The 25,035-nt window shown below is 50.2% G+C and overlaps 1 protein-coding gene across 1 annotated transcript in view; it reads right to left on the minus strand.

Annotated features, from left to right (window-relative positions):
• Positions 1 to 25,035, minus strand: part of LOC135829600 (uncharacterized) — a 373,880-nt gene that overhangs the window by 339,996 nt on the left and 8,849 nt on the right. Inside the window, exons 5-7 of the mRNA XM_065341993.1 lie at positions 18,564 to 18,671; positions 18,125 to 18,316; positions 16,241 to 16,546 (exon numbers count right to left, since the gene is read on the minus strand). Coding sequence (XP_065198065.1) covers positions 16,241 to 16,546; positions 18,125 to 18,316; positions 18,564 to 18,671 — 606 coding nt within the window. The remainder of the gene's footprint in view (positions 1 to 16,240; positions 16,547 to 18,124; positions 18,317 to 18,563; positions 18,672 to 25,035) is intronic.

Raw genomic sequence — 25,035 nt, forward strand, 5'->3', positions numbered from 1 at the left:
TGCAGGCGCCGCTCTACGACAACGTCGAAGAGGCTGTTCGTCTTCACCCGGTGAATGTTCCCAAGGCGCGCCGACAGCCAGCCGTACACAGTCTTGGAGTCGGTCACCACCGCCGCTGTCTTCACACGGTAGTCAGTTGCGAGGGTGAGGCCCCTCAGGACGGCATTCAGTTCGGCGACATTGATGTGGCGGCGATCTGAAGCAGGGCGAAGCCAGGAACGGTCTTCAACTACCGCCCCACCGCACTCTAGCAGCGCCCCATAGGCGACGTCGGACGCATCGCACCACACAGTACAGTCACGTGCTTCCACATTCACTGCCCACTTGCCGGTCGCTGGGTCAGCCTTGTCCAGCATAGCCTGTAGCTCGGCACAGCAATGGACCACAGCGTCACACACTGGCTTGTCCCACGCACTCTCAACGCTGGCAAGGCGCTTCAGGTAGCCACAGGCTGGACGTAGCCAGGAACAGACGGGATAGTGGCTGGTTAATCGCCCGCACCAGCTGAATACTTCCCGTCGGGTAATCTCATCAGCCACCTCGAGCTGAACACCATCACGTCTGCGCCAATGTAACTCATTATCCGCTCCGGTAAACAGCTGGAGACCCAGCACTCGAGCAGAACTGACATCCTCCGCAGGCTTCGTGGGCAGGCCGTACGCAGCGAGGCGGGCAGACACAGCACTAGACAGAGGCTTGGGGACAATCACGTCATCCACATAATTGTCGACTTCTGGCATGTCGCGGGTCACATACTTGACAATGATGTCCATGACCTTGGGGGCCATAGACAAGCCGAAACCCATGCGGGTCATTACGTAGGTCTTGTCTTGCCAGACGACGACTTGATAACGCAGCAAATCATCCCGAACATGCACTTGCAAATATGCCTTCCTGATGTCTAACAGCTCGTGCTCGTCTTCACGGCTACGCCATGACCGCAGGGATTCCGCACACACAGGAGAGTCATTGCCTGGGTGCGACACAAGTTGCCGGTTCAGGTGGCGGTAGTCCAACACGGGCCGAACAGGAGTTGAAAGCTTGTGCTCTTGCTCAACCGCCATCAGGGGCAGAACACAGGCTGGCTTTCCATGCACCTCCGGGTTATGCTCAATGAGCCAACCATTGGCAACCCACTCATCGACCGCTGCAGTAAACTTTTCCTCCTGCTGTGGCGAGAGGTGCTTCCGGCCGTACTCAGTAATGCCGCTGCCAATTGTAGACACAGGAGCAGTGTCCTCTTTCCAACGCCATGACATCACCCAGCACTGCTTACTAGGTACCCAGCGAGCCTCACCGTCGTCGACACTTAGCACAACGTCATCACCATCCTGTGACACAGAAACATGACGCGACAGCTTGGACGCGGTGTCAGCAATAGCAGCATCAGGTGAAGTGACCGGACCAGCGGCTGCTGCAGCAGCAGGCAGTTGCTCGCCGAAAACTACGCGACTCATACTGCCGTCGTCGTCATATGACACGCTGACGCCACCGCACCGTGCAACAAGGTCGTTGCCTAGCAACACATCAGCAGCCACCACCGATAAATTCGGGACGACAAGTACATCGACACATGTGCGGGGTATGCGCACCGGCCCATCATTGCGGTGGAACTGCAGCTGCGCCGAGCCTAGTACATCAAGGGGCTTACCGTCTAACGCGAGGATGGTTGACTCGCTGTCGGCACGAGACAACTGCACATCAGGCAAGTGCGCGAGCAGAGCACGAGAAATAAGCGTGCGGGTGGAACCAGTATCCACGATAGCAGTTGCTCTATAGCAACTTCCGCCCGGAGACGAGACATCTGTGTATATGCGTGGTAGTCCGCCGCGGGCATGATTCTGCAGGCAGAGCACCTTGTCTGCGCCGCCCACAGATGCTGCTGACACGCCGTTCGCCGACTGCGCCTCCAGCCACTTCTTCCGCTGGAAGCAGTCTTTTTTTACGTGCCCGGTCCTATCGCAGAACACACACTGCATTGTTCCTCGGCTGGCAGTCCGCTTCGGGCAGTTCCGGCGGATGTGCCCGGGCTCATTACAAAAGTAGCACAGTGTCTTGGCCTTGGGAGCTTGTCCACTAGCGCTGGTGCCACCACTGCTGCTGCCACCTCGGGGCGCAGCACTGCCACTGGCTGCCGCTGCCATCCCCGTATCAGGCCTGGACGAATCCACAACGGCTAGGGCACGGACCTTGCTCACAATGTCCGGTACCGCGAACTTGACGCCAGCGCACGAGAGGCGAATCTGGCGCTCCAAGTGGACAGGTAGCCCCGCCAGCAGCTGTTCAATGATGACGGCGTTGTCATCACCATCGCCGGAGTGGCCGGCCGCAGACAGCAGGCGGCGCAAGTCCGCAACATACGCCTCAGGCGTCTCATCTAGCCGGTACCGCCGGCTACTGAATTGGCGATAAGCATCTCCTGGTGACACTCCAAATGTCTTTTTCATGACATCCACCACCTTAGCTTTGTCTTTCTTGTCATCTGTCGGCATCTTGGAATACACTAACAGAGCATCTGACTCCAAGAACAGGGGCAGCCTTTTCATCAGCTTTTCCTCGGTGTCCCAACCAGAACATTCGCCGATCACCTGGAACTTGACCCAGAACATGTCCCAGTCGTCGTGCTTACCCTTGAAGGGCTTCACAAATCCGTCAACCTTCAACGACATTACTACCCACTAAGGTAACACAGCCCTACAGGCTACAAACACTTACAGAACGAGAAAACTGAAAAACGAAGAAACAGCCCTGAACGGCTCAACCTCAAGCTAGGGTTTCGGGACCAAAAGTTGTTGCCTAATCCTCCTCACTACTGTACTCCACAAACCACCATTACCGTCGCTCACACAAACCAGTGCACCAAGCGACCAGGTAGGAGAAACAAAGTTAAGTTAAGAAGATATTTACAAGAAGATTACAACAAGAAAAGAACCAAGAACCACGATCACCAAATCGCTGTCATCAGCAAAACGTGCCCGGGTGCGTGCATTGGCTTACGTGTACATCAGTGCGTGCATTGGCTTACGTGTCATCAGTGCGTGCATGCATGAAGTCTTTGAAGATCAGAAAAGCAGAATGATCACAACTCATGCATGATGCATCGATGAGTCATATCAACGGACAACGACTACGTAACCATGGATATAATAATGGCGACAGCAAAGTTAGTTCCGCGTCCAAAAGCGCAGGTACTAGGTGCAACAAGGAAAAGTCAGAGTGCAGAACAAACAGAAATTCAAATCGAAAGGAGATAAATATTGCCGAGATGAAGCGAATCGGTTTGGTCTGTCAGAGGGTGCTTGCACCCAGCAACAGGGTGACAGCAAACCCTGTCAGAGAGAGAGTCAGTGTACAGAATAGGAATACATAGAACGCAGCACGCAATGGAGTTGCTGTTGAGAGCGAGAATGCAAGCAACAACGTAAGTACTATCTATGCAACTAATTATATCGGCGTATTGTTATTGATATTACTATCCGACAAACACGCACAACACACAACAAACACTGTATCGTAACAACGCACTCGTAAATGATGTTATCACAACGACACTCGTAAATGATGTTATCACAACGACACTCATTCTATTTCACAACTCAGACTTATGGATCAGCTAGGATCCTTTTTGTATGGATTTTACACATTTGGGTGGCTCTCCTACGCAGCACAGTGATACATCTATTCTAAGTGACTGCACTGGGCTCTCCCGGACAGAGCCCCACTCCTGGTATAGAAAATGTCACACCTATTGTCATGATTATGCAACACGAGGGGTCCACTCATTACATCCTATACTTCGCCATGAGCAGAGTGGATACAAAAGTGGGTAATTTAGGTTAGATTTCGACTTCTGACGACTTCTGAAATCAACGCTTTCAAGCACGATTGAGATTGGCACAAGCACAGAGAGAGGAATGGCAGCTGAAAGCACAGAGAGAGGAATGGCAGCTGAAAGCACAGAGAGAGGAATGGCAGCTGAAAGCACAGAGAGAGGAATGGCAGCTGAAAGCACAGAGAGAGGAATGGCAGCTGAAAGCACAGAGAGAGGAATGGCAGCTGAAAGCACAGAGAGAGGAATGGCAGCTGAAAGCACAGAGAGAGGAATGGCAGCTGAAAGCACAGAGAGAGGAATGGCAGCTGAAAGCACAGAGAGAGGAATGGCAGCTGAAAGCACAGAGAGAGGAATGGCAGCTGAAAGCACAGAGAGAGGAATGGCAGCTGAAAGCACAGAGAGAGGAATGGCAGCTGAAAGCACAGAGAGAGGAATGGCAGCTGAAAGCACAGAGAGAGGAATGGCAGCTGAAAGCACAGAGAGAGGAGTGGCAGCTGAAAGCACAGAGAAAGGAATGGCAGCTGAAAGCACAGAGAGAGGAATGGCAGCTGAAAGCACAGAGAGAGGAATGGCAGCTGAAAGCACAGAGAGAGGAATGGCAGCTGAAAGCACAGAGAGAGGAATGGCAGCTGAAAGCACACAGAGAGGAATGGCAGCTGAAAGCACAGAGAGAGGAATGGCAGCTGAAAGCACAGAGAGAGGAATGGTAGCTGAAAGCACAGAGAGAGGAATGGCAGCTGAAAGCACAGAGAGAGGAATGGCAGCTGAAAGCACAGAGAGAGGAATGGCAGCTGAAAGCACAGAGAGAGGAATGGCAGCTGAAAGCACAGAGAGAGGAATGGCAGCTGAAAGCACAGAGAGAGGAATGGCAGCTGAAAGCACAGAGAGAGGAATGGCAGCTGAAAGCACAGAGAGAGGAATGGCAGCTGAAAGCACAGAGAGAGGAATGGCAGCTGAAAGCACAGAGAGAGGAATGGCAGCTGAAAGCACAGAGAGAGGAATGGCAGCTGAAAGCACAGAGAGAGGAATGGCAGCTGAAAGCACAGAGAGAGGAATGGCAGCTGAAAGCACAGAGAGAGGAATGGCAGCTGAAAGCAAAGAGAGAGGAATGGCAGCTGAAAGCACAGAGAGAGGAATGGCAGCTGAAAGCACAGAGAGAGGAATGGCAGCTGAAAGCACAGAGAGAGGAATGGCAGCTGAAAGCACAGAGAGAGGAATGGCAGCTGAAAGCACAGAGAGAGGATTGGCAGCTGAAAGCACAGAGAGAGGAATGGCAGCTGAAAGCAAAGAGAGAGGAATGGCAGCTGAAAGCACAGAGAGAGGAATGGCAGCTGAAAGCACAGAGAGAGGAATGGCAGCTGAAAGCACAGAGAGAGGAATGGCAGCCGAAAGCACAGAGAGAGGAATGGCAGCCGAAAGAACAGAGAGAGGAATGGCAGCTGAAAGCACAGAGAGAGGAATGGCAGCCGAAAGCACAGAGAGAGGAATGGCAGCCGAAAGCACAGAGAGAGGAATGGCAGCTGAAAGCACAGAGAGAGGAATGGCAGCTGAAAGCACAGAGAGAGGAATGGCTGCTGAAAGCACAGAGAGAGGAATGGCAGCTGAAAGCACAGAGAGAGGAATGGCAGCTGAAAGCACAGAGAGAGGAATGGCAGCTGAAAGCACAGAAAGAGGAATGGCAGCTGAAAGCACAGAGAGAGGAATGGCAGCTGAAAGCACAGAGAGAGGAATGGCAGCTGAAAGCACAGAGAGAGGAATGGCAGCTGAAAGCACAGAGAGAGGATTGGCAGCTGAAAGCACAGAGAGAGGAATGGCAGCTGAAAGCACAGAGAGAGGAATGGCAGCTGAAAGCACAGAGAGAGGAATGGCAGCTGAAAGCACAGAGAGAGGAATGGCAGCTGAAAGCACAGAGAGAGGAATGGCAGCTGAAAGCACAGAGAGAAGAATGGCAGCTGAAAGCACAGAGAGAGGAATGGCAGCTTAAAGTACAGAGAGAGGAATGGCAGCTGAAAGCACAGAGAGAGGAATGGCAGCTGAAAGCACAGAGAGAGGAATGGCAGCTGAAAGCACAGAGAGAGGAATGGCAGCTGAAAGCACAGAGAGAGGAATGGCAGCTAAAAGCACAGAGAGAGGAATGGCAGCTGAAAGCACAGAGAGAGGAATGGCAGCTGAAAGCACAGAGAGAGGAATGGCAGCTGAAAGCACAGAGAGAGGAATGGCAGCTGAAAGCACAGAGAGAGGAATGGCAGCTGAAAGCACAGAGAGAGGAATGGCAGCTGAAAGCACAGAGAGAGGAATGGCAGCTGAAAGCACAGAGAGAGGAATGGCAGCTGAAAGCACAGAGAGAGGAATGGCAGCTGAAAGCACAGAGAGAGGAATGGCAGCTGAAAGCACAGAGAGAGGAATGGCAGCTGAAAGCACAGAGAGAGGAATGGCAGCTGAAAGCACAGAGAGAGGAATGGCAGCTGAAAGCACAGAGAGAGGAATGGCAGCTGAAAGCACAGAGAGAGGAATGGCAGCTGAAAGCACACAGAGAGGAATGGCAGCTGAAAGCACAGAGAGAGGAATGGCAGCTGAAAGCACAGAGAGAGGAATGGCAGCTGAAAGCACACAGAGAGGAATGGCAGCTGAAAGCACAGAGAGAGGAATGGCAGCTGAAAGCACAGAGAGAGGAATGGCAGCTGAAAGCACAGAGAGAGGAATGGCAGCTGAAAGCACAGAGAGAGGAATGGCAGCTGAAAGCACAGAGAGAGGAATGGCAGCTGAAAGCACAGAGAGAGGAATGGCAGCTGAGAGCACAGAGAGAGGAATGGCAGCTGAAAGCACAGAGAGAGGAATGGCAGCTGAAAGCACAGAGAGGGGAATGGCAGCTGAAAGCACAGAGAGAGGAAGGGCAGCTGAAAGCACAGAGAGAGGAATGGCAGCTGAAAGCACAGAGAGAGGAATGGCAGCTGAAAGCACAGAGAGAGGAATGGCAGCTGAAAGCACAGAGAGAGGAATGGCAGCTGAAAGCACAGAGAGAGGAATGGCAGCTGAAAGCACAGAGAAAGGAATGGCAGCTGAAAGCACAGAGAGAGGAATGGCAGCTGAAAGCACAGAGAGAGGAATGGCAGCTGAAAGCACAGAGAGAGGAATGGCAGCTGAAATCACAGAGAGAGGAATGGCAGCTGAAAGCACAGAGAGAGGAATGGCAGCTGAAAGCACAGAGAGAGGAATGGCAGCTGAAAGCACAGAGAGAGGAATGGCAGCTGAAAGCACAGAGAGAGGAATGGCAGCTGAAAGCACAGAGAGAGGAATGGCAGCTGAAAGCACAGAGAGAGGAATGGCAGCTGAAAGCACAGAGAGAGGTATGGCAGCTGAAAGCACAGAGAGAGGAATGGCAGCTGATAGCACAGAGAGAGGAATGGCAGCTGAAAGCACAGAGAGAGGAATGGCAGCTGAAAGCACAGAGAGAGGAATGGCAGCTGAAAGCACAGAGAGAGGAATGGCAGCTGAAAGCACAGAGAGAGGAATGGCAGCTGAAAGCACAGAGAGAGGAATGGCAGCTGAAAGCACAGAGAGAGGAATGGCAGCTGAAAGCACAGAGAGAGGAATGGCAGCTGAAAGCACAGAGAGAGGAATGGCAGCTGAAAGCACAGAGAGAGGAATGGCAGCTGAAAGCACAGAGAGAGGAATGGCAGTGGAAAGCACAGAGAGAGGAATGGCAGCTGAAAGCACAGAGAGAGGAATGGCAGCTGAAAGCACAGAGAGAGGAATGGCAGCTGAAAGCACAGAGAGAGGAATGGCAGCTGAAAGCACAGAGAGAGGAATGGCAGCTGAAAGCACAGAGAGAGGAATGGCAGCTGAAAGCACAGGGAGAGGAATGGCAGCTGAAAGCACAGAGAGAGGAATGGCAGCTGAAAGCACAGAGAGAGGAATGGCAGCTGAAAGCACAGAGAGAGGAATGGCAGCTGAAAGCACAGAGAGAGGAATGGCAGCTGAAAGCAAAGAGAGAGGAATGGCAGCTGAAAGCACAGAGAGAGGAATGGCAGCTGAAAGCACAGAGAGAGGAATGGCAGCTGAAAGCACAGAGAGAGGAATGGCAGCTGAAAGCACAGAGAGAGGAATGGCAGCTGAAAGCACAGAGAGAGGAATGGCAGCTGAAAGCACAGAGAGAGGAATGGCAGCTGAAAGCACAGAGAGAGGAATGGCAGCTGAAAGCACAGAGAGAGGAATGGCAGCTAAAAGCACAGAGAGAGGAATGGCAGCTGAAAGCACAGAGAGAGGAATGGCAGCTGAAAGCACAGAGAGAGGAATGGCAGCTGAAAGCACAGAGAGAGGAATGGCAGCTGAAAGCACAGAGAGAGGAATGGCAGCTGAAAGCACAGAGAGAGGAATGGCAGCTGAAAGCACAGAGAGAGGAATGGCAGCTGAAAGCACAGAGAGAGGAATGGCAGCTGAAAGCACAGAGAGAGGAATGGCAGCTGAAAGCACAGAGAGAGGAATGGCAGCTGAAAGCACAGAGAGAGGAATGGCAGCTGAAAGCACAGAGAGAGGAATGGCAGCTGAAAGCACAGAGAGAGGAATGGCAGCTGAAAGCACAGAGAGAGGAATGGCAGCTGAAAGCACAGAGAGAGGAATGGCAGCTGAAAGCACACAGAGAGGAATGGCAGCTGAAAGCACAGAGAGAGGAATGGCAGCTGAAAGCACAGAGAGAGGAATGGCAGCTGAAAGCACACAGAGAGGAATGGCAGCTGAAAGCACAGAGAGAGGAATGGCAGCTGAAAGCACAGAGAGAGGAATGGCAGCTGAAAGCACAGAGAGAGGAATGGCAGCTGAAAGCACAGAGAGAGGAATGGCAGCTGAAAGCACAGAGAGAGGAATGGCAGCTGAAAGCACAGAGAGAGGAATGGCAGCTGAGAGCACAGAGAGAGGAATGGCAGCTGAAAGCACAGAGAGAGGAATGGCAGCTGAAAGCACAGAGAGGGGAATGGCAGCTGAAAGCACAGAGAGAGGAAGGGCAGCTGAAAGCACAGAGAGAGGAATGGCAGCTGAAAGCACAGAGAGAGGAATGGCAGCTGAAAGCACAGAGAGAGGAATGGCAGCTGAAAGCACAGAGAGAGGAATGGCAGCTGAAAGCACAGAGAGAGGAATGGCAGCTGAAAGCACAGAGAAAGGAATGGCAGCTGAAAGCACAGAGAGAGGAATGGCAGCTGAAAGCACAGAGAGAGGAATGGCAGCTGAAAGCACAGAGAGAGGAATGGCAGCTGAAATCACAGAGAGAGGAATGGCAGCTGAAAGCACAGAGAGAGGAATGGCAGCTGAAACCACAGAGAGAGGAATGGCAGCTGAAAGCACAGAGAGAGGAATGGCAGCTGAAAGCACAGAGAGAGGAATGGCAGCTGAAAGCACAGAGAGAGGAATGGCAGCTGAAAGCACAGAGAGAGGAATGGCAGCTGAAAGCACAGAGAGAGGTATGGCAGCTGAAAGCACAGAGAGAGGAATGGCAGCTGATAGCACAGAGAGAGGAATGGCAGCTGAAAGCACAGAGAGAGGAATGGCAGCTGAAAGCACAGAGAGAGGAATGGCAGCTGAAAGCACAGAGAGAGGAATGGCAGCTGAAAGCACAGAGAGAGGAATGGCAGCTGAAAGCACAGAGAGAGGAATGGCAGCTGAAAGCACAGAGAGAGGAATGGCAGCTGAAAGCACAGAGAGAGGAATGGCAGCTGAAAGCACAGAGAGAGGAATGGCAGCTGAAAGCACAGAGAGAGGAATGGCAGCTGAAAGCACAGAGAGAGGAATGGCAGCTGAAAGCACAGAGAGAGGAATGGCAGCTGAAAGCACAGAGAGAGGAATGGCAGCTGAAAGCACAGAGAGAGGAATGGCAGCTGAAAGCACAGAGAGAGGAATGGCAGCTGAAAGCACAGAGAGAGGAATGGCAGCTGAAAGCACAGAGAGAGGAATGGCAGCTGAAAGCACAGAGAGAGGAATGGCAGTGGAAAGCACAGAGAGAGGAATGGCAGCTGAAAGCACAGAGAGAGGAATGGCAGCTGAAAGCACAGAGAGAGGAATGGCAGCTGAAAGCACAGAGAGAGGAATGGCAGCTGAAAGCACAGAGAGAGGAATGGCAGCTGAAAGCACAGAGAGAGGAATGGCAGCTGAAAGCACAGGGAGAGGAATGGCAGCTGAAAGCACAGAGAGAGGAATGGCAGCTGAAAGCACAGAGAGAGGAATGGCAGCTGAAAGCACAGAGAGAGGAATGGCAGCTGAAAGCACAGAGAGAGGAATGGCAGCTGAAAGCAAAGAGAGAGGAATGGCAGCTGAAAGCACAGAGAGAGGAATGGCAGCTGAAAGCACAGAGAGAGGAATGGCAGCTGAAAGCACAGAGAGAGGAATGGCAGCTGAAAGCACAGAGAGAGGAATGGCAGCTGAAAGCACAGAGAGAGGAATGGCAGCTGAAAGCACAGAGAGAGGAATGGCAGCTGAAAGCACAGAGAGAGGAATGGCAGCTGAAAGCACAGAGAGAGGAATGGCAGCTAAAAGCACAGAGAGAGGAATGGCAGCTGAAAGCACAGAGAGAGGAATGGCAGCTGAAAGCACAGAGAGAGGAATGGCAGCTGAAAGCACAGAGAGAGGAATGGCAGCTGAAAGCACAGAGAGAGGAATGGCAGCTGAAAGCACAGAGAGAGGAATGGCAGCTGAAAGCACAGAGAGAGGAATGGCAGCTGAAAGCACAGAGAGAGGAATGGCAGCTGAAAGCACAGAGAGAGGAATGGCAGCTGAAAGCACAGAGAGAGGAATGGCAGCTGAAAGCACAGAGAGAGGAATGGCAGCTGAAAGCACAGAGAGAGGAATGGCAGCTGAAAGCACAGAGAGAGGAATGGCAGCTGAAAGCACAGAGAGAGGAATGGCAGCTGAAAGCACAGAGAGAGGAATGGCAGCTGAAAGCACACAGAGAGGAATGGCAGCTGAAAGCACAGAGAGAGGAATGGCAGCTGAAAGCACAGAGAGAGGAATGGCAGCTGAAAGCACACAGAGAGGAATGGCAGCTGAAAGCACAGAGAGAGGAATGGCAGCTGAAAGCACAGAGAGAGGAATGGCAGCTGAAAGCACAGAGAGAGGAATGGCAGCTGAAAGCACAGAGAGAGGAATGGCAGCTGAAAGCACAGAGAGAGGAATGGCAGCTGAAAGCACAGAGAGAGGAATGGCAGCTGAGAGCACAGAGAGAGGAATGGCAGCTGAAAGCACAGAGAGAGGAATGGCAGCTGAAAGCACAGAGAGGGGAATGGCAGCTGAAAGCACAGAGAGAGGAAGGGCAGCTGAAAGCACAGAGAGAGGAATGGCAGCTGAAAGCACAGAGAGAGGAATGGCAGCTGAAAGCACAGAGAGAGGAATGGCAGCTGAAAGCACAGAGAGAGGAATGGCAGCTGAAAGCACAGAGAGAGGAATGGCAGCTGAAAGCACAGAGAAAGGAATGGCAGCTGAAAGCACAGAGAGAGGAATGGCAGCTGAAAGCACAGAGAGAGGAATGGCAGCTGAAAGCACAGAGAGAGGAATGGCAGCTGAAATCACAGAGAGAGAAATGGCAGCTGAAAGCACAGAGAGAGGAATGGCAGCTGAAAGCACAGAGAGAGGAATGGCAGCTGAAAGCACAGAGAGAGGAATGGCAGCTGAAAGCACAGAGAGAGGAATGGCAGCTGAAAGCACAGAGAGAGGAATGGCAGCTGAAAGCACAGAGAGAGGTATGGCAGCTGAAAGCACAGAGAGAGGAATGGCAGCTGATAGCACAGAGAGAGGAATGGCAGCTGAAAGCACAGAGAGAGGAATGGCAGCTGAAAGCACAGAGAGAGGAATGGCAGCTGAAAGCACAGAGAGAGGAATGGCAGCTGAAAGCACAGAGAGAGGAATGGCAGCTGAAAGCACAGAGAGAGGAATGGCAGCTGAAAGCACAGAGAGAGGAATGGCAGCTGAAAGCACAGAGAGAGGAATGGCAGCTGAAAGCACAGAGAGAGGAATGGCAGCTGAAAGCACAGAGAGAGGAATGGCAGCTGAAAGCACAGAGAGAGGAATGGCAGCTGAAAGCACAGAGAGAGGAATGGCAGCTGAAAGCACAGAGAGAGGTATGGCAGCTGAAAGCACAGAGAGAGGAATGGCAGCTGAAAGCACAGAGAGAGGAATGGCAGCTGAAAGCACAGAGAGAGGAATGGCAGCTGAAAGCACAGAGAGAGGAATGGCAGCTGAAAGCACAGAGAGAGGAATGGCAGCTGAAAGCACAGGGAGAGGAATGGCAGCTGAAAGCACAGAGAGAGGAATGGCAGCTGAAAGCACAGAGAGAGGAATGGCAGCTGAAAGCACAGAGAGAGGAATGGCAGCTGAAAGCACAGAGAGAGGAATGGCAGCTGAAAGCAAAGAGAGAGGAATGGCAGCTGAAAGCACAGAGAGAGGAATGGCAGCTGAAAGCACAGAGAGAGGAATGGCAGCTGAAAGCACAGAGAGAGGAATGGCAGCTGAAAGCACAGAGAGAGGAATGGCAGCTGAAAGCACAGAGAGAGGAATGGCAGCTGAAAGCACAGAGAGAGGAATGGCAGCTGAAAGCACAGAGAGAGGAATGGCAGCTGAAAGCACAGAGAGAGGAATGGCAGCTGAAAGCACAAAGGAGGAATGGCAGCTGAAAGCACAGAGAGAGGAATGGCAGCTGAAAGCACAGAGAGAGGAATGGCAGCTGAAAGCACAGAGAGAGGAATGGCAGCTGAAAGCACAGAGAGAGGAATGGCAGCTGAAAGAACAGAGAGAGGAATGGCAGCTGAAAGAACAGAGAGAGGAATGGCAGCTGAAAGCACAGAGAGAGGAATGGCAGCCGAAAGCACAGAGAGAGGAATGGCAGCCGAAAGTACAGAGAGAGGAATGGCAGCCGAAAGCACAGAGAGAGGAATGGCAGCTGAAAGCACAGAGAGAGGAATGGCAGCTGAAAGCAAAGAGAGAGGAATGGCAGCTGAAAGCACAGAGAGAGGAATGGCAGCTGAAAGCACAGAGAGAGGAATGGCAGCTGAAAGCACAGAGAGAGGAATGGCAGCTGAAAGCACAGAGAGAGGAATGGCAGCTGAAAGCACAGAGAGAGGATTGGCAGCTGAAAGCACAGAGAGAGGAATGGCAGCTGAAAGCAAAGAGAGAGGAATGGCAGCTGAAAGCACAGAGAGAGGAATGGCAGCTGAAAGCACAGAGAGAGGAATGGCAGCTGAAAGCACAGAGAGAGGAATGGCAGCTGAAAGCACAGAGAGAGGAATGGCAGCTGAAAGCACAGAGAGAGGAATGGCAGCTGAAAGCACAGAGAGAGGAATGGCAGCTGAAAGCACAGAGAGAGGAATGGCAGCTGAAAGCACAGAGAGAGGAATGGCAGCTGAAAGCACAGAGAGAGGAATGGCAGCTGAAAGCACAGAGAGAGGAATGGCAGCTGAAAGCACAGAGAGAGGAATGGCAGCTGAAAGCACAGAAAGAGGAATGGCAGCTGAAAGCACAGAGAGAGGAATGGCAGCTGAAAGCACAGAGAGAGGAATGGCAGCTGAAAGCACAGAGAGAGGAATGGCAGCTGAAAGCACAGAGAGAGGAATGGCAGCTGAAAGCACAGAGAGAGGAATGGCAGCTGAAAGCACAGAGAGAGGAATGGCAGCTGAAAGCACAGAGAGAGGAATGGCAGCTGAAAGTACAGAGAGAGGAATGGCAGCTGAAAGCACAGGGAGAGGAATGGCAGCTGAAAGCACAGAGAGAGGAATGGCAGCTGAAAGCACAGAGAGAGGAATGGCAGCTGAAAGCACAGAGAGAGGAATGGCAGCTGAAAGCACAGAGAGAGGAATGGCAGCTGAAAGCAAAGAGAGAGGAATGGCAGCTGAAAGCACAGAGAGAGGAATGGCAGCTGAAAGCACAGAGAGAGGAATGGCAGCTGAAAGCACAGAGAGAGGAATGGCAGCTGAAAGCACAGAGAGAGGAATGGCAGCTGAAAGCACAGAGAGAGGAATGGCAGCTGAAAGCACAGAGAGAGGAATGGCAGCTGAAAGCACAGAGAGAGGAATGGCAGCTGAAAGCACAGAGAGAGGAATGGCAGCTGAAAGCACAGAGAGAGGAATGGCAGCTGAAAGCACAGAGAGAGGAATGGCAGCTGAAAGCACAGAGAGAGGAATGGCAGCTGAAAGCACAGAGAGAGGAATGGCAGCTGAAAGCACAGAGAGAGGAATGGCAGCTGAAAGAACAGAGAGAGGAATGGCAGCTGAAAGAACAGAGAGAGGAATGGCAGCTGAAAGCACAGAGAGAGGAATGGCAGCCGAAAGCACAGAGAGAGGAATGGCAGCCGAAAGTACAGAGAGAGGAATGGCAGCCGAAAGCACAGAGAGAGGAATGGCAGCTGAAAGCACAGAGAGAGGAATGGCAGCTGAAAGCACAGAGAGAGGAATGGCAGCTGAAAGCACAGAGAGAGGAATGGCAGCTGAAAGCACAGAGAGAGGAATGGCAGCTGAAAGCACAGAGAGAGGAATGGCAGCTGAAAGCACAGAGAGAGGAATGGCAGCTGAAAGCACAGAGAGAGGAATGGCAGCTGAAAGCACAGAGAGAGGAATGGCAGCTGAAAGCACAGAGAGAGGAATGGCAGCTGAAAGCACAGAGAGAGGAATGGCAGCTGAAAGCACAGAGAGAGGAATGGCAGCTGAAAGCACAGAGAGAGGAATGGCAGCTGAAAGCACAGAGAGAGGAATGGCAGCTGAAAGCACAGAGAGAGGAATGGCAGCTGAAAGCACAGAGAGAGGAATGGCAGCTGAAAGCACAGAGAGAGGAATGGCAGCTGAAAACACAGAGAGAGGAATGGCAGCTGAAAGCACAGAGAGAGGAATGGCAGCTGAAAGCACAGAGAGAGGAATGGCAGCTGAAAGCACAGAGAGAGGAATGGCAGCTGAAAGCACAGAGAGAGGAATGGCAGCTGAAAGCACAGAGAGAGAAATGGCAGCTGAAAGCACAGAGAGAGGAATGGCAGCTAATAGCACAGAGAGAGGAATGGCAGCTGAAAGCACAGAGAGAGGAATGGCAGCTGAAAGCACAGAGAGAGGAATGGCAGCTGAAAGCACAGAGAGAGGAATAGCAGCTGAAAGCACAGAGAGAGGAATGGCAGCTGAAAGCACAGAGAGAGGAATGGCAGCTGAAAGCACAGAGAGAGGAATGGCAGCTGAAAGCACAGAGAGAGGAATGGCAGCTGAAAGCACAGAGAGAGGAATGGCAGCTGAAAGCACAGAGAGAGGAATGGCAGCTGAAAGCACAGAGAGAGGAATGGCAGCTGAAAGCACAGAGAGAGGAATGGCAGCTGAAAGCACACAGAGAGGAATGGCAGCTGAAAGCACAGAGAGAGGAATGGCAGCTGAAAGCACAGAGAGAGGAATGGCAGCTGAAAGCACAGAGAGAGGAATGGCAGCTGAAAGCACAGAGAGAGGAATGGCAGCTGAAAGCACAGAGAGAGGAATGGCAGCTGAAAGCACAGAGAGAGGAATGGCAGCTGAAAGCACAGAGAGAGGAATGGCAGCTGAAAGCACAGAGAGAGGAATGGCAGCTGAAAGCACAGAGAGAGGAATGGCAGCTGAAAGCACAGAGAGAGGAATGGCAGCTGAAAGCACAGAGAGAGGAATGGCAACTGAAAGCACAGAGAGAGGAATGGCAGCTGAAAGCACAGAGAGAGGAATGGCAGCTGAAAGCACAGAGAGAGGAATGGCAGCTGAAAGCACAGAGAGAGGAATGGCAGCTGAAAGCACAGAGAGAGGAATGGCAGCTGAAAGCACAGAGAGAGGAATGGCAGCTGAAAGCACAGAGAGAGGAATGGCAGCTGAAAGCACAGAGAGAGGAATGGCAGCTGAAAGCACAGAGAGAGGAATGGCAGCTGAAAGCACAGAGAGAGGAATGGCAGCTGAAAGCACAGAGAGAGGAATGGCAGCTGAAAGCACAGAGAGAGGAATGGCAGCTGAAAGAACAGTTTCTTTGACTAGCGCAGGTGTTTTAAAACTCAGGTATACACAAGGACACACACTCACACACACACATATACGCAGAGGCAAGCAAGCAAGGACGCACGCCCGCACGCACACACACGCACACACACGGATGGACACACACATACACACATGCATGCATACATGCACACACACATAGACATGCACCCACACGTGCATACATGTGTGCACAAACATACACACACACACGCACGCACACGCACACACACACACACCCACACACCCACACCCACACCCACCCACACCCACCCACACACACACACACACACACACACACACACACACACACACACACACACACACACACACACACATGCACACACACACAAACACACACACACACACACAAACTCAGACACAGAACGACACACAGCACATAATAGCAAAATACCTGTTATCTCTCGAAAGTCAATTATGGTCAATGACGAGATGTCGATGATTTGAAGTATACCCAGGCCTCGCAGCAGTCCAGGATAGTGTACTGCAAGGTAGAGTAGATGACCCAGTGTCCTCATTGGCAGCAGCAGTACCACCTGGATGGAATCCCAGGCGCCTGTGTAGATGACCTGAATTTTATCCTTGGAGAAGGTAAGGTCCTCCAGGTCCTCAATCACTTCCCTTCGGATCCTATGTTGAGTGTAGTCGTCAGGCTCTCCGTTGATGATGATTTGGACCAATGTCCTTATACCTCCTGCTGCTGAACACATGTAGATTCACGTATATGACCAAATACACACACACACACACACACACACACACACACACACAAACAGACGCATACTCACATACACACACACAGAAACAGACACATTCTCACATACACACACACAGAAACAGACACATGATCACATACACACATCACAACCATATAGACATGTATTGTGCGTAATGTAGGTCTGCACACGCACATGCCCACCCAGACACCTAAGCCAGCAGCAATTCTGGTTGGCACATGGGTGGCGCTGACCTCATCGTGAAGATGGCTACATTTATATGTGGTCTGCACCGCTTTTAGTAACTTCTGAGTCCGGGTACTGATTGCATGGATACAACAACTGCTTGCAATGCTTGAATTTGTGTTTTCCCGTCATTGTGATTTCAAATCGCCATCATGCAGTTTTCCCTCTCTGCAGATGCCTGACTGATGTACAAGATGATTATGTATATCTACTATCACCAGCCATGCATTGATGAGTGCACATGCAGTAGCCGCACATAAAGGGGAAGTTAAGACAAAAATCAAAAATTCACCAATTGTAGTCTTCTGGGTGCTGAGTCGAATGGTCTTGGTCCGAGAAAGCTGAGACGCTCCCTTCCTACTTGAATCCCAATCGAACTCGCGCACTTCCACCGAAACTGGGTGACTGCGCCCTACTAGATGGGGATTTGTATGCAAAATGTCACTAAAAGCGCCATTTCGTTCTTATAAAAGCACGGATGACCGCGATTGGCCCATATGTTGTAGTCTTTTGGACGCCGAGTCGACTTGTTTTGGTCCGAAAAGGCTGCGATGCAGCGTTCCTTCTTTTTTCCCAATCGAACGTGGTTGAACAAGCGGTCACGTGCTCCTGCGTACACCAGTCACCTGGTCACCGTGCCCGCAGGGTACAACTTACTAGCCTGTTTGACCTTTTTTGGGTGCAGTCCTGTCACTGGAGTTGAACTCGAGTTGAACCTTGGTGTGAAAGTTGTCGCCTGCTGGCGTGGTGACCAGGTGATTTGGGCACCCAGGAGCACGTGACCTCTTGTTCAACCATGTTCGATTGGGAATAAAGGAGGAACGCTGCATCGCAGCCTTTTCGGACCAAAACCAGTCGACTTCGCGTCCAAAAGACTACAACATATGGGCCAATCGCGCTCATCCTTGCTTTTATAAGAACGAAATGGCGCTCTTAGTAACATTTTGCATACAAATCCCCATCTAGTAGCGCACAGTCACCCAGTTTCGGTGGAAGTGCGCGAGTTCGATTGGGATTCAAGGAGGAAGGGAGCGTCTCAGCTTTCTCGGACCAAGACCATTCGACTCAGCACCCCGAAGACTACAACTGGTGAAATTTTGATTTTAGCCTTAACTTCCCCTTTAAACGTACCCGGCTCTGGCCAGGTTGCAAGAGTTGTGTCAGGTACACATGTACATAGTTGGTTCGAAATCCTGGAGCAGACACTATAGTATTGGTCTACCAGTCTGTTTCTGGGTACAGGAGTAGAATTGTGTCCTTCTTAACTGTTCATTTTCAATAAACATGAAAGATGTAGAGAACGGGATATTTCAAACCTTTTCTTTCCACTCGCGTGAGTGCAGGATCAGTTATTCTGCTCTTCGACTTGATTCTGACATTATCCTTATTGAGGTGCTGCTTGGATAAACTGTCCAAGATAATTCCATCACAGTCATCCACAGATGTCCTCAGTTTGCTGTCCAAAAAGACCGTGACTCGAGCATTGCGCAGATCATCTTTTGTCCATTCTGGTCATTCACATTGTTGAGGAATTGATATGGAGGAAATCACAACAAACATTCACAGTCAATATATTGCAAACCTGAGTAGCGACCGTACAACCGTGGGTGGACCAGATCCTAATCCATGCCACCTGGATCCTGATTCTAACAATCAAACAGGTCCAAAGATTGCGAATCCAGATCCCATGCCCACGGATTTGCACAATCCAACATGTCCTAAATGCCCGTGTAAGGCATGCCCTACATACCTTACCTTCGGTGTCTGAGCTAGCAGCAGAGCCGGACAACCCTGAGTCACCTTCAGACATTTCGGGACTGTTCAGGAGGAACTGAGACTTGTGCAGCAGAGAGGACTGGGAATCTGAAACATACAGCAGGGCAAATTAGAGCAGTCACATTGGAGCAGTCACTTGTGCACAAAGTTTGAAATCTTCTCTACTGATGTTCTGTGAATTCAGGTCACCAGTTATGGCAACTAAAGTTAGAGAGAATGTATATGAGTAAAGTCACACACAAGAATACTTCCACTGTGCGGACAGTGCCCGATACCCTCATATCTCTCTCTTTTTCTGTCTCTCTCTCTCTCTCTTTCTCTGTCTCTCTCTCTGTCTCTCTATCTCTCTCTCTCTCTCTCTCTCTCTCTCTCTCTCTCTCCCTCTCCCTCTCTTATACGGACCTCTAAATTATGGGCACATTGCTCTGCTGGGAACCCCGTGGGTGATTTTAGTAGAAATATCACTACTCTTTTGCAAACATTAAGTTGGCAAATTTTAGTGCTCCGCCCGAACCCATCAGGAATTGTGTAGGCAACTGGGACGAAGTCGGCAGCTATAGTACTGGTTGTGACAGGGCTACCATGGAGTCCGATCAGGTGGACCGGTCTTCCGCAGCAACGGTTGACTTGGCTGTGCTTTCCTTGGAAGAGCTGAAGGAACTGGCGAAAACGAACGGCATATCAGGGTACAGCAAGTTAAAACGCCCCCAGCTGGTGGCATTGCTGAGAAGAAATGGTGTCGGTGATGCATATCTATCAGGTCAGTCCACCAGTTCATCTCCGGCAAGCTCGGAGTTAGGTAAAATTATGTTCGAGATACAATGTTTGTCGAAGAAATTGTCAGCCATTTCTGATCTAGAGATTCAAGTGAAGACCCTTCAGGCAGAAGTTGTACGGTTGAAGGACTTCAACAAATCGTTGTACGCAAAGTGTGTATCAGGAAGGGAGCAAACTTGACAAATCCCACATGGGCCCTAGCCCTACCTCTACAGCTTCAGCTGAGAGCTTGCGTACACATGACGCACACGCCTCTATAGAGGACCCTACGAGTACGCCCACCGTATCTAACACACCAACAACCATGTCGTACAGTACCGCGGCCAGCATGCCAGGACCTCGGCATGCTCGCAAAAGTTCAAGTTCAAACACCGCGTGCAACGGTTATGGTCCAATCACCACCACCCTCACATCCTATTACGAAGACAAACCCAAGCCAGCAGACAGGCTAGCTGGAGCTGCAAGAGTTCGAGGTTTCGCATTATACCTTGGAAATGTCCAAAGCGGTTGCTCCTCCCAATCCATCGCGCGGTGGTGCAGAAACAAAGAAATACGGGTCATCAAATGTTCCGTTTCCGAAAGCAGGTATATTGGCCTTTCTTTCGCACATGTGGTGGTACCCATTCAGCATAAGGATGCTGTTCTCCAAGAGGACTTCTGGCCTGACACTGTCCGTGCAAGGGAGTGGCGTTTCAAGTCAGACAGCATTGGAAACTCAGCAGCAGTGCAATGAGTGAAGTCAGATCAAATCTAAATCCTCTTGCCCAGCCCTTTGTGCGCCAAGCAAGTTCATCACACCCTTCCCCTCATTGCATTACATATTCTTCTTTATCTATTGGTCATATTAATATTTGTAGTAAGCTTTTTGTGTTGTCCAAGCTTGTCCGGGTCCATAACTTTAGCAGTATCAGAAACACGTCAATGTTTCCTCTTTCCAATATCGATCAGTATTCTTGTTCCTTGTGTTCATTTTCCACTGTTAGTACCATGGCCGAGGGTTCACCGTTGCACGCGGACCTGGTGGCAGCGTTGCGGATTCCGTTTCCGCCGGATTCCTCGCCAGGAACGCCTCCGCCTCTGCCTGGCTCTGACCGCTTACAGCGAACGTCGCTGCGCCCACCTTCCCCGGCATGGAATCCATCGCCGTGGGGGTCGTCAGTCAGGGGCCGGAGCTGGTTTGCCCGCACGGACACGCCATCTCCGGTGCCCTGGCCACCGTCGGCACCGGCTTCGCCCCAAGCGACGGCGCCGCCGTTGAGCTGGCCGGCGTGCCTCGATGGCGCTAGACGCCAGGAACCGGCACCCGCACCACCGCCCAACGCCTTCAATCAACAACCTACTGACAGCCATGCGACGGCAACTGAGCATTCGTACGTACCGACCACCGCGACACATCCAACATCAACTACGACCACGCCCGTGCCCACAACCACAACCACGACCGACACACCCCTACTACGACGGCGACATCTTACCACCTCACCGACTTCACGTACCAACCATGCCACCCCACGCACCATACCGCCACTATCGAACCCCGCCACTCAATCCTCGTCCTCGTGTGTTCCCTCGTCATGGCCCTATATATGACCACGTCAACCGTTGGTTCGTCTTGTGATATCCTTGTCCTTGTCCTAATTGTTTTGTCCTAATTACTTGAAAAAGGTAGTCTTAGTCGTTTTTCGTGCCGATTTGTGTCCATCGTCCGTGCCAGGTTATGTGTGCGTTGTTGTTTCTTGTGTGTGCGCTTCTTTCTCTCCTTTTTTGAACTTGCGGATTATATCAGTTGTATGTGCGTCTTTTTGTGTCTTGTGGGTCTTGGTCCGTTTGTTCCGATGATGTTGCTAGCACGCCCACTCTTTCAGAGCGAGTGTGCAACTGAGGATTTGTCTTGTTAATGAAGGATTACTCGATTCTTCGCACCTCGACGGTTCTCGCCTGGTTTTCACCTGTTCTTACTCGATTCTTCGCATCTCGACGGTTTTTGCCTGGTTTTCGCCTGTTCTTGTATAGTGCCATCCTTGTTGTTTTGAGTATATGTGTGAACGTGTTGAGTGTGCGGACAGGCGCTTCGGAAGGTGTTGCCTTCCGGAGTGCCTGTCGTTTCTTTGTCGTTGTCCTTTTCTCCTTGGTGTTGCGTGTGCGGGCAGGCGCTTCGGAAGTTGTTGTCTTCCGGCGTGCCTGTCGTTTCCTCGTCGTTGTCCTTGTCGTTCTTCTTATATCACCTTGCCTCAAGATTTACAACATTATATGCATGTCTTAAATGTCGATTACATTTATGATTGGGTTACATTACATTACATTTATGATTGGGTTACATTACATTACATCTATGATTGGGTTACATTACATTACATTAATTAATTGGGTTACATTACATTACATTTATGGTTGGGTTACATTACATTACATTTATGATTGGGTTACATTACATTACATTTATGATTGGGTTACATTACATTACATTTATGATTGGGTTACATTACATTACATTTATGATTGGGTTAAATTACATTACATTTATGATTGGGTTACATTACATTACATTTATGATTGGGTTACATTACATTACATTTATGATTGGGTTACATTACATTACATTTATGATTGGGTTACATTACATTTATGATTGGGTTACATTACATTACATTTATGATTGGGTTACATTACATTACATTAAATTTTATGATTGGGTTACATTGCATTACATTTATGATTGGTTTACATTACATTACATTTATGATTGGGTTATATTACATTACATTAATTAATTGGGTTACATTACATTACATTTATGATTGGGTTACATTACATAACATTTATGATTGGGTTACATTACATTACATTATTTTATGATTGGGTTACATTACATTACATTTATGATTGGGTTACATTACATTACATTTATGATTGGGTTACATTACATTACATTTATGATTGGGTTACATTACATTACATTTATGATTGGGTTACATTACATTACATTTATGATTGGGTTACATTATAGACTTGATTGATTGGAGAATTCCCCGAATGATGTTCAAACCAGAGGTTATAGAGCAAAAGAAAGGCGAGAACCGCAGGAGTGAGAATAGTAGGAACACAAGGTGTTACCATAAGACAAGCAAGAAGTGTCAAGGTAAAACTATTACACTCTCCCGGCCCCATAGGAAGCCCAAGGTTCTATTAGATAACACAATCCAGTTAGGAGATGCAATTGTGGAAAGGGGAATATTAAATAATCACTCATGCACATGCATAACCACATTGAAGTGTAATCCAACTCAACTTCATCACTCTCACAAGGAGATGACGCAAAACTATATCAGTCTATAACATATTATTAACTATCTCAGTAAGAGATGCATATGGCTCAGCCCAGTTAGATCAAGGCTGCTGTCGTTGTGAGGCTAGATAGTTCTGCAGCGGTTTAATATTCCGACCAGACTCATCACATAGGTTGCCAGCGGGCTCCCACGTAGCTTCGCTGCTGGGGTAACCCTTCCAATGCACCAGGAAGTGTTGCTCACCACTGCGGTGTCGGTGATTCAAAACGGCTTCGACAACATAGCGTGTGTGTCCATCTAGATCTGTGAAGGGCGGAGGCGGGGGTTGGTGTCTTCCAGGAATCGTGTTCTCTTCGTAGCGTTTAAGAGCAGTGACATTAAACACGGGATGGCAGCGAAGTTCACGGGGTAGTTCCAAGCGAAAAGCATTCGCTCCAATCTTAGCCTGGATACGATACGGACCAAACCACTTGGGTTGCAACTTCCGAGAGGGCTGGCCACGAGCTTCCGGGGTCAGTAGAAAGTCTCTGTAGACAAGAACGCTATCACCAACCTTCAAATCACTGGGCGTTCTCGTCTGGTCTGCGTATAGAGCTTGCCTTGCCTGGGCGTCGAGCATTGCATCTCGAGCTATCCTTAGTGCGGCTTCCTGCTCATGAAGCCAATCGACCGAATCACTCCTTTCCCCTCCCGTAAGAATGAATTCGGGCGGGGACTTAGGGTCAAACCCAAAGTTCAGATAGAACGGTGTATTAGCTACAGATGACTGTTGTGAACTATTTATTGCAAACTCGCAGAGTGGTAGAAGCGAATCCCAATTGTCCTGTCTCAAGTTCACAAATGCTCTTAGAACATCTCCCACTTGCCGGTTAACTCTCTCTGTCAAACCATCCGTTTGAGAATGGTTAGCAGTGCTGAATGCCAATTTAGTTCCTAGCTGAGAGAATACTTCTTTGAAAAAAGCTGCAGTGAATCGTGGATCGCGATCGGAAACAATGGTCGAGCTCAGCCCGTGCAGACGAAACACGTTTTGAATGTACAGTTGAGCGCTGCCCTTAGCATCAATCTTCGAGTTTGTTGGAACAAGATGTACGCATTTCGTAAGTCGGTCCACAAAGGTGTAAATTGCGTCGAAGCCACGAGAAGTAAGGGGCAATCCAACAATAAAATCCATTGAGATATCCTGCCAAGGACTATTAGGTATTGGAAGTGACTGGAGAAGCCCTGTCCGTGGCTGACCTCCCTTCGTTCGCTGGCAGAGATCACAGGTTTTGACAAATCTCTTGATATCGAGACCCATTCGGGGCCAGTAGAAAAAACGTGCTAGGCGGAAGTACGTTCGATCACGACCCGGGTGGCCAGCCGTTGCACACTCATGGTGTTCTTGAATGAGCTTTAACCGGACACCGCACTGTGGTATGCACAACCGGTTATTGGGGGATGCCTTGAGGTACAAGCGATCAGTGGATTCGTCCCAATAATAGCGATCGTGCAAATTATCTCGGAGAGAATGCTTCAATCTTTCTATGATGGGAGTTAGCTCTTTGTCTCTCTGGTAGGCATCTGATATTGCATTGGACACGTCATCATTCATTGCTAAAGCATACTCAATAGCATTCAAACGTGGTACTGCATTCTCCACGAGGTTACTCTCATGGAGATCTGGGCGACGCGAAAGGGGATCTGCAGGGTTCTCTCTGCCGGGTCTGTGACGGACTGTGTAGTCATAGTCAGCTAGGAATTCAACCCATCGCGCCTCTCTCTTTGTAATGCTTGGTTTTGTTTTCAGATAAACTACCGCCATGTTGTCTGTAATGACCTCAAAGTGTTGAAAGAGGTAGATGTGCCAGGTCTTTAGCGCAAACACTACGGCCAATGTTTCTCTTTCTGTAGCTGTATAATTCTGTTCAGCAGCAGACAATTTTCGGCTAGCATAAGCCACTGGATGCCAGGCATCTTCCTCTAGTTCTTGGAGAAGAACACATCCCAAGGCGAAATCGCTTGCATCTGTTACCACTCTGAATGGTCGGTTCACATCAGCCAGCCGCAATAGGGGCGCATTCAACAAGGCATGCTTTAGCGGTTCAAAGGCATGTTGCCGAGAGCTGTTCCACTCGAATCGTGCATGTTTTCCCGTTATCTCCTCTAAGTTCTTAGAGAGCGATGAGTATTGATCTATGAATCGCCTAAAATAGTTCGTAAATCCAAGAAATTGCCTCACCTCTGTGACGGAAGTCGGAGCGGGCCAGACCTTTACTGCGGCAATCTTGTCTGGGTCAGGGGCGATGTGCAGTCCATCGATGCAATGTCCCAGGAACCGCACACTCTCCACTCCAAATTCACATTTTGACCGTTTGCAAAATAACTGGTTGTCCCGGAGCACGCTC

Source organism: Sycon ciliatum, chromosome 13 (genome assembly GCF_964019385.1).
Source record: "Sycon ciliatum chromosome 13, ocSycCili1.1, whole genome shotgun sequence".
Lineage (NCBI taxonomy): Eukaryota > Metazoa > Porifera > Calcarea > Leucosolenida > Sycettidae > Sycon > Sycon ciliatum.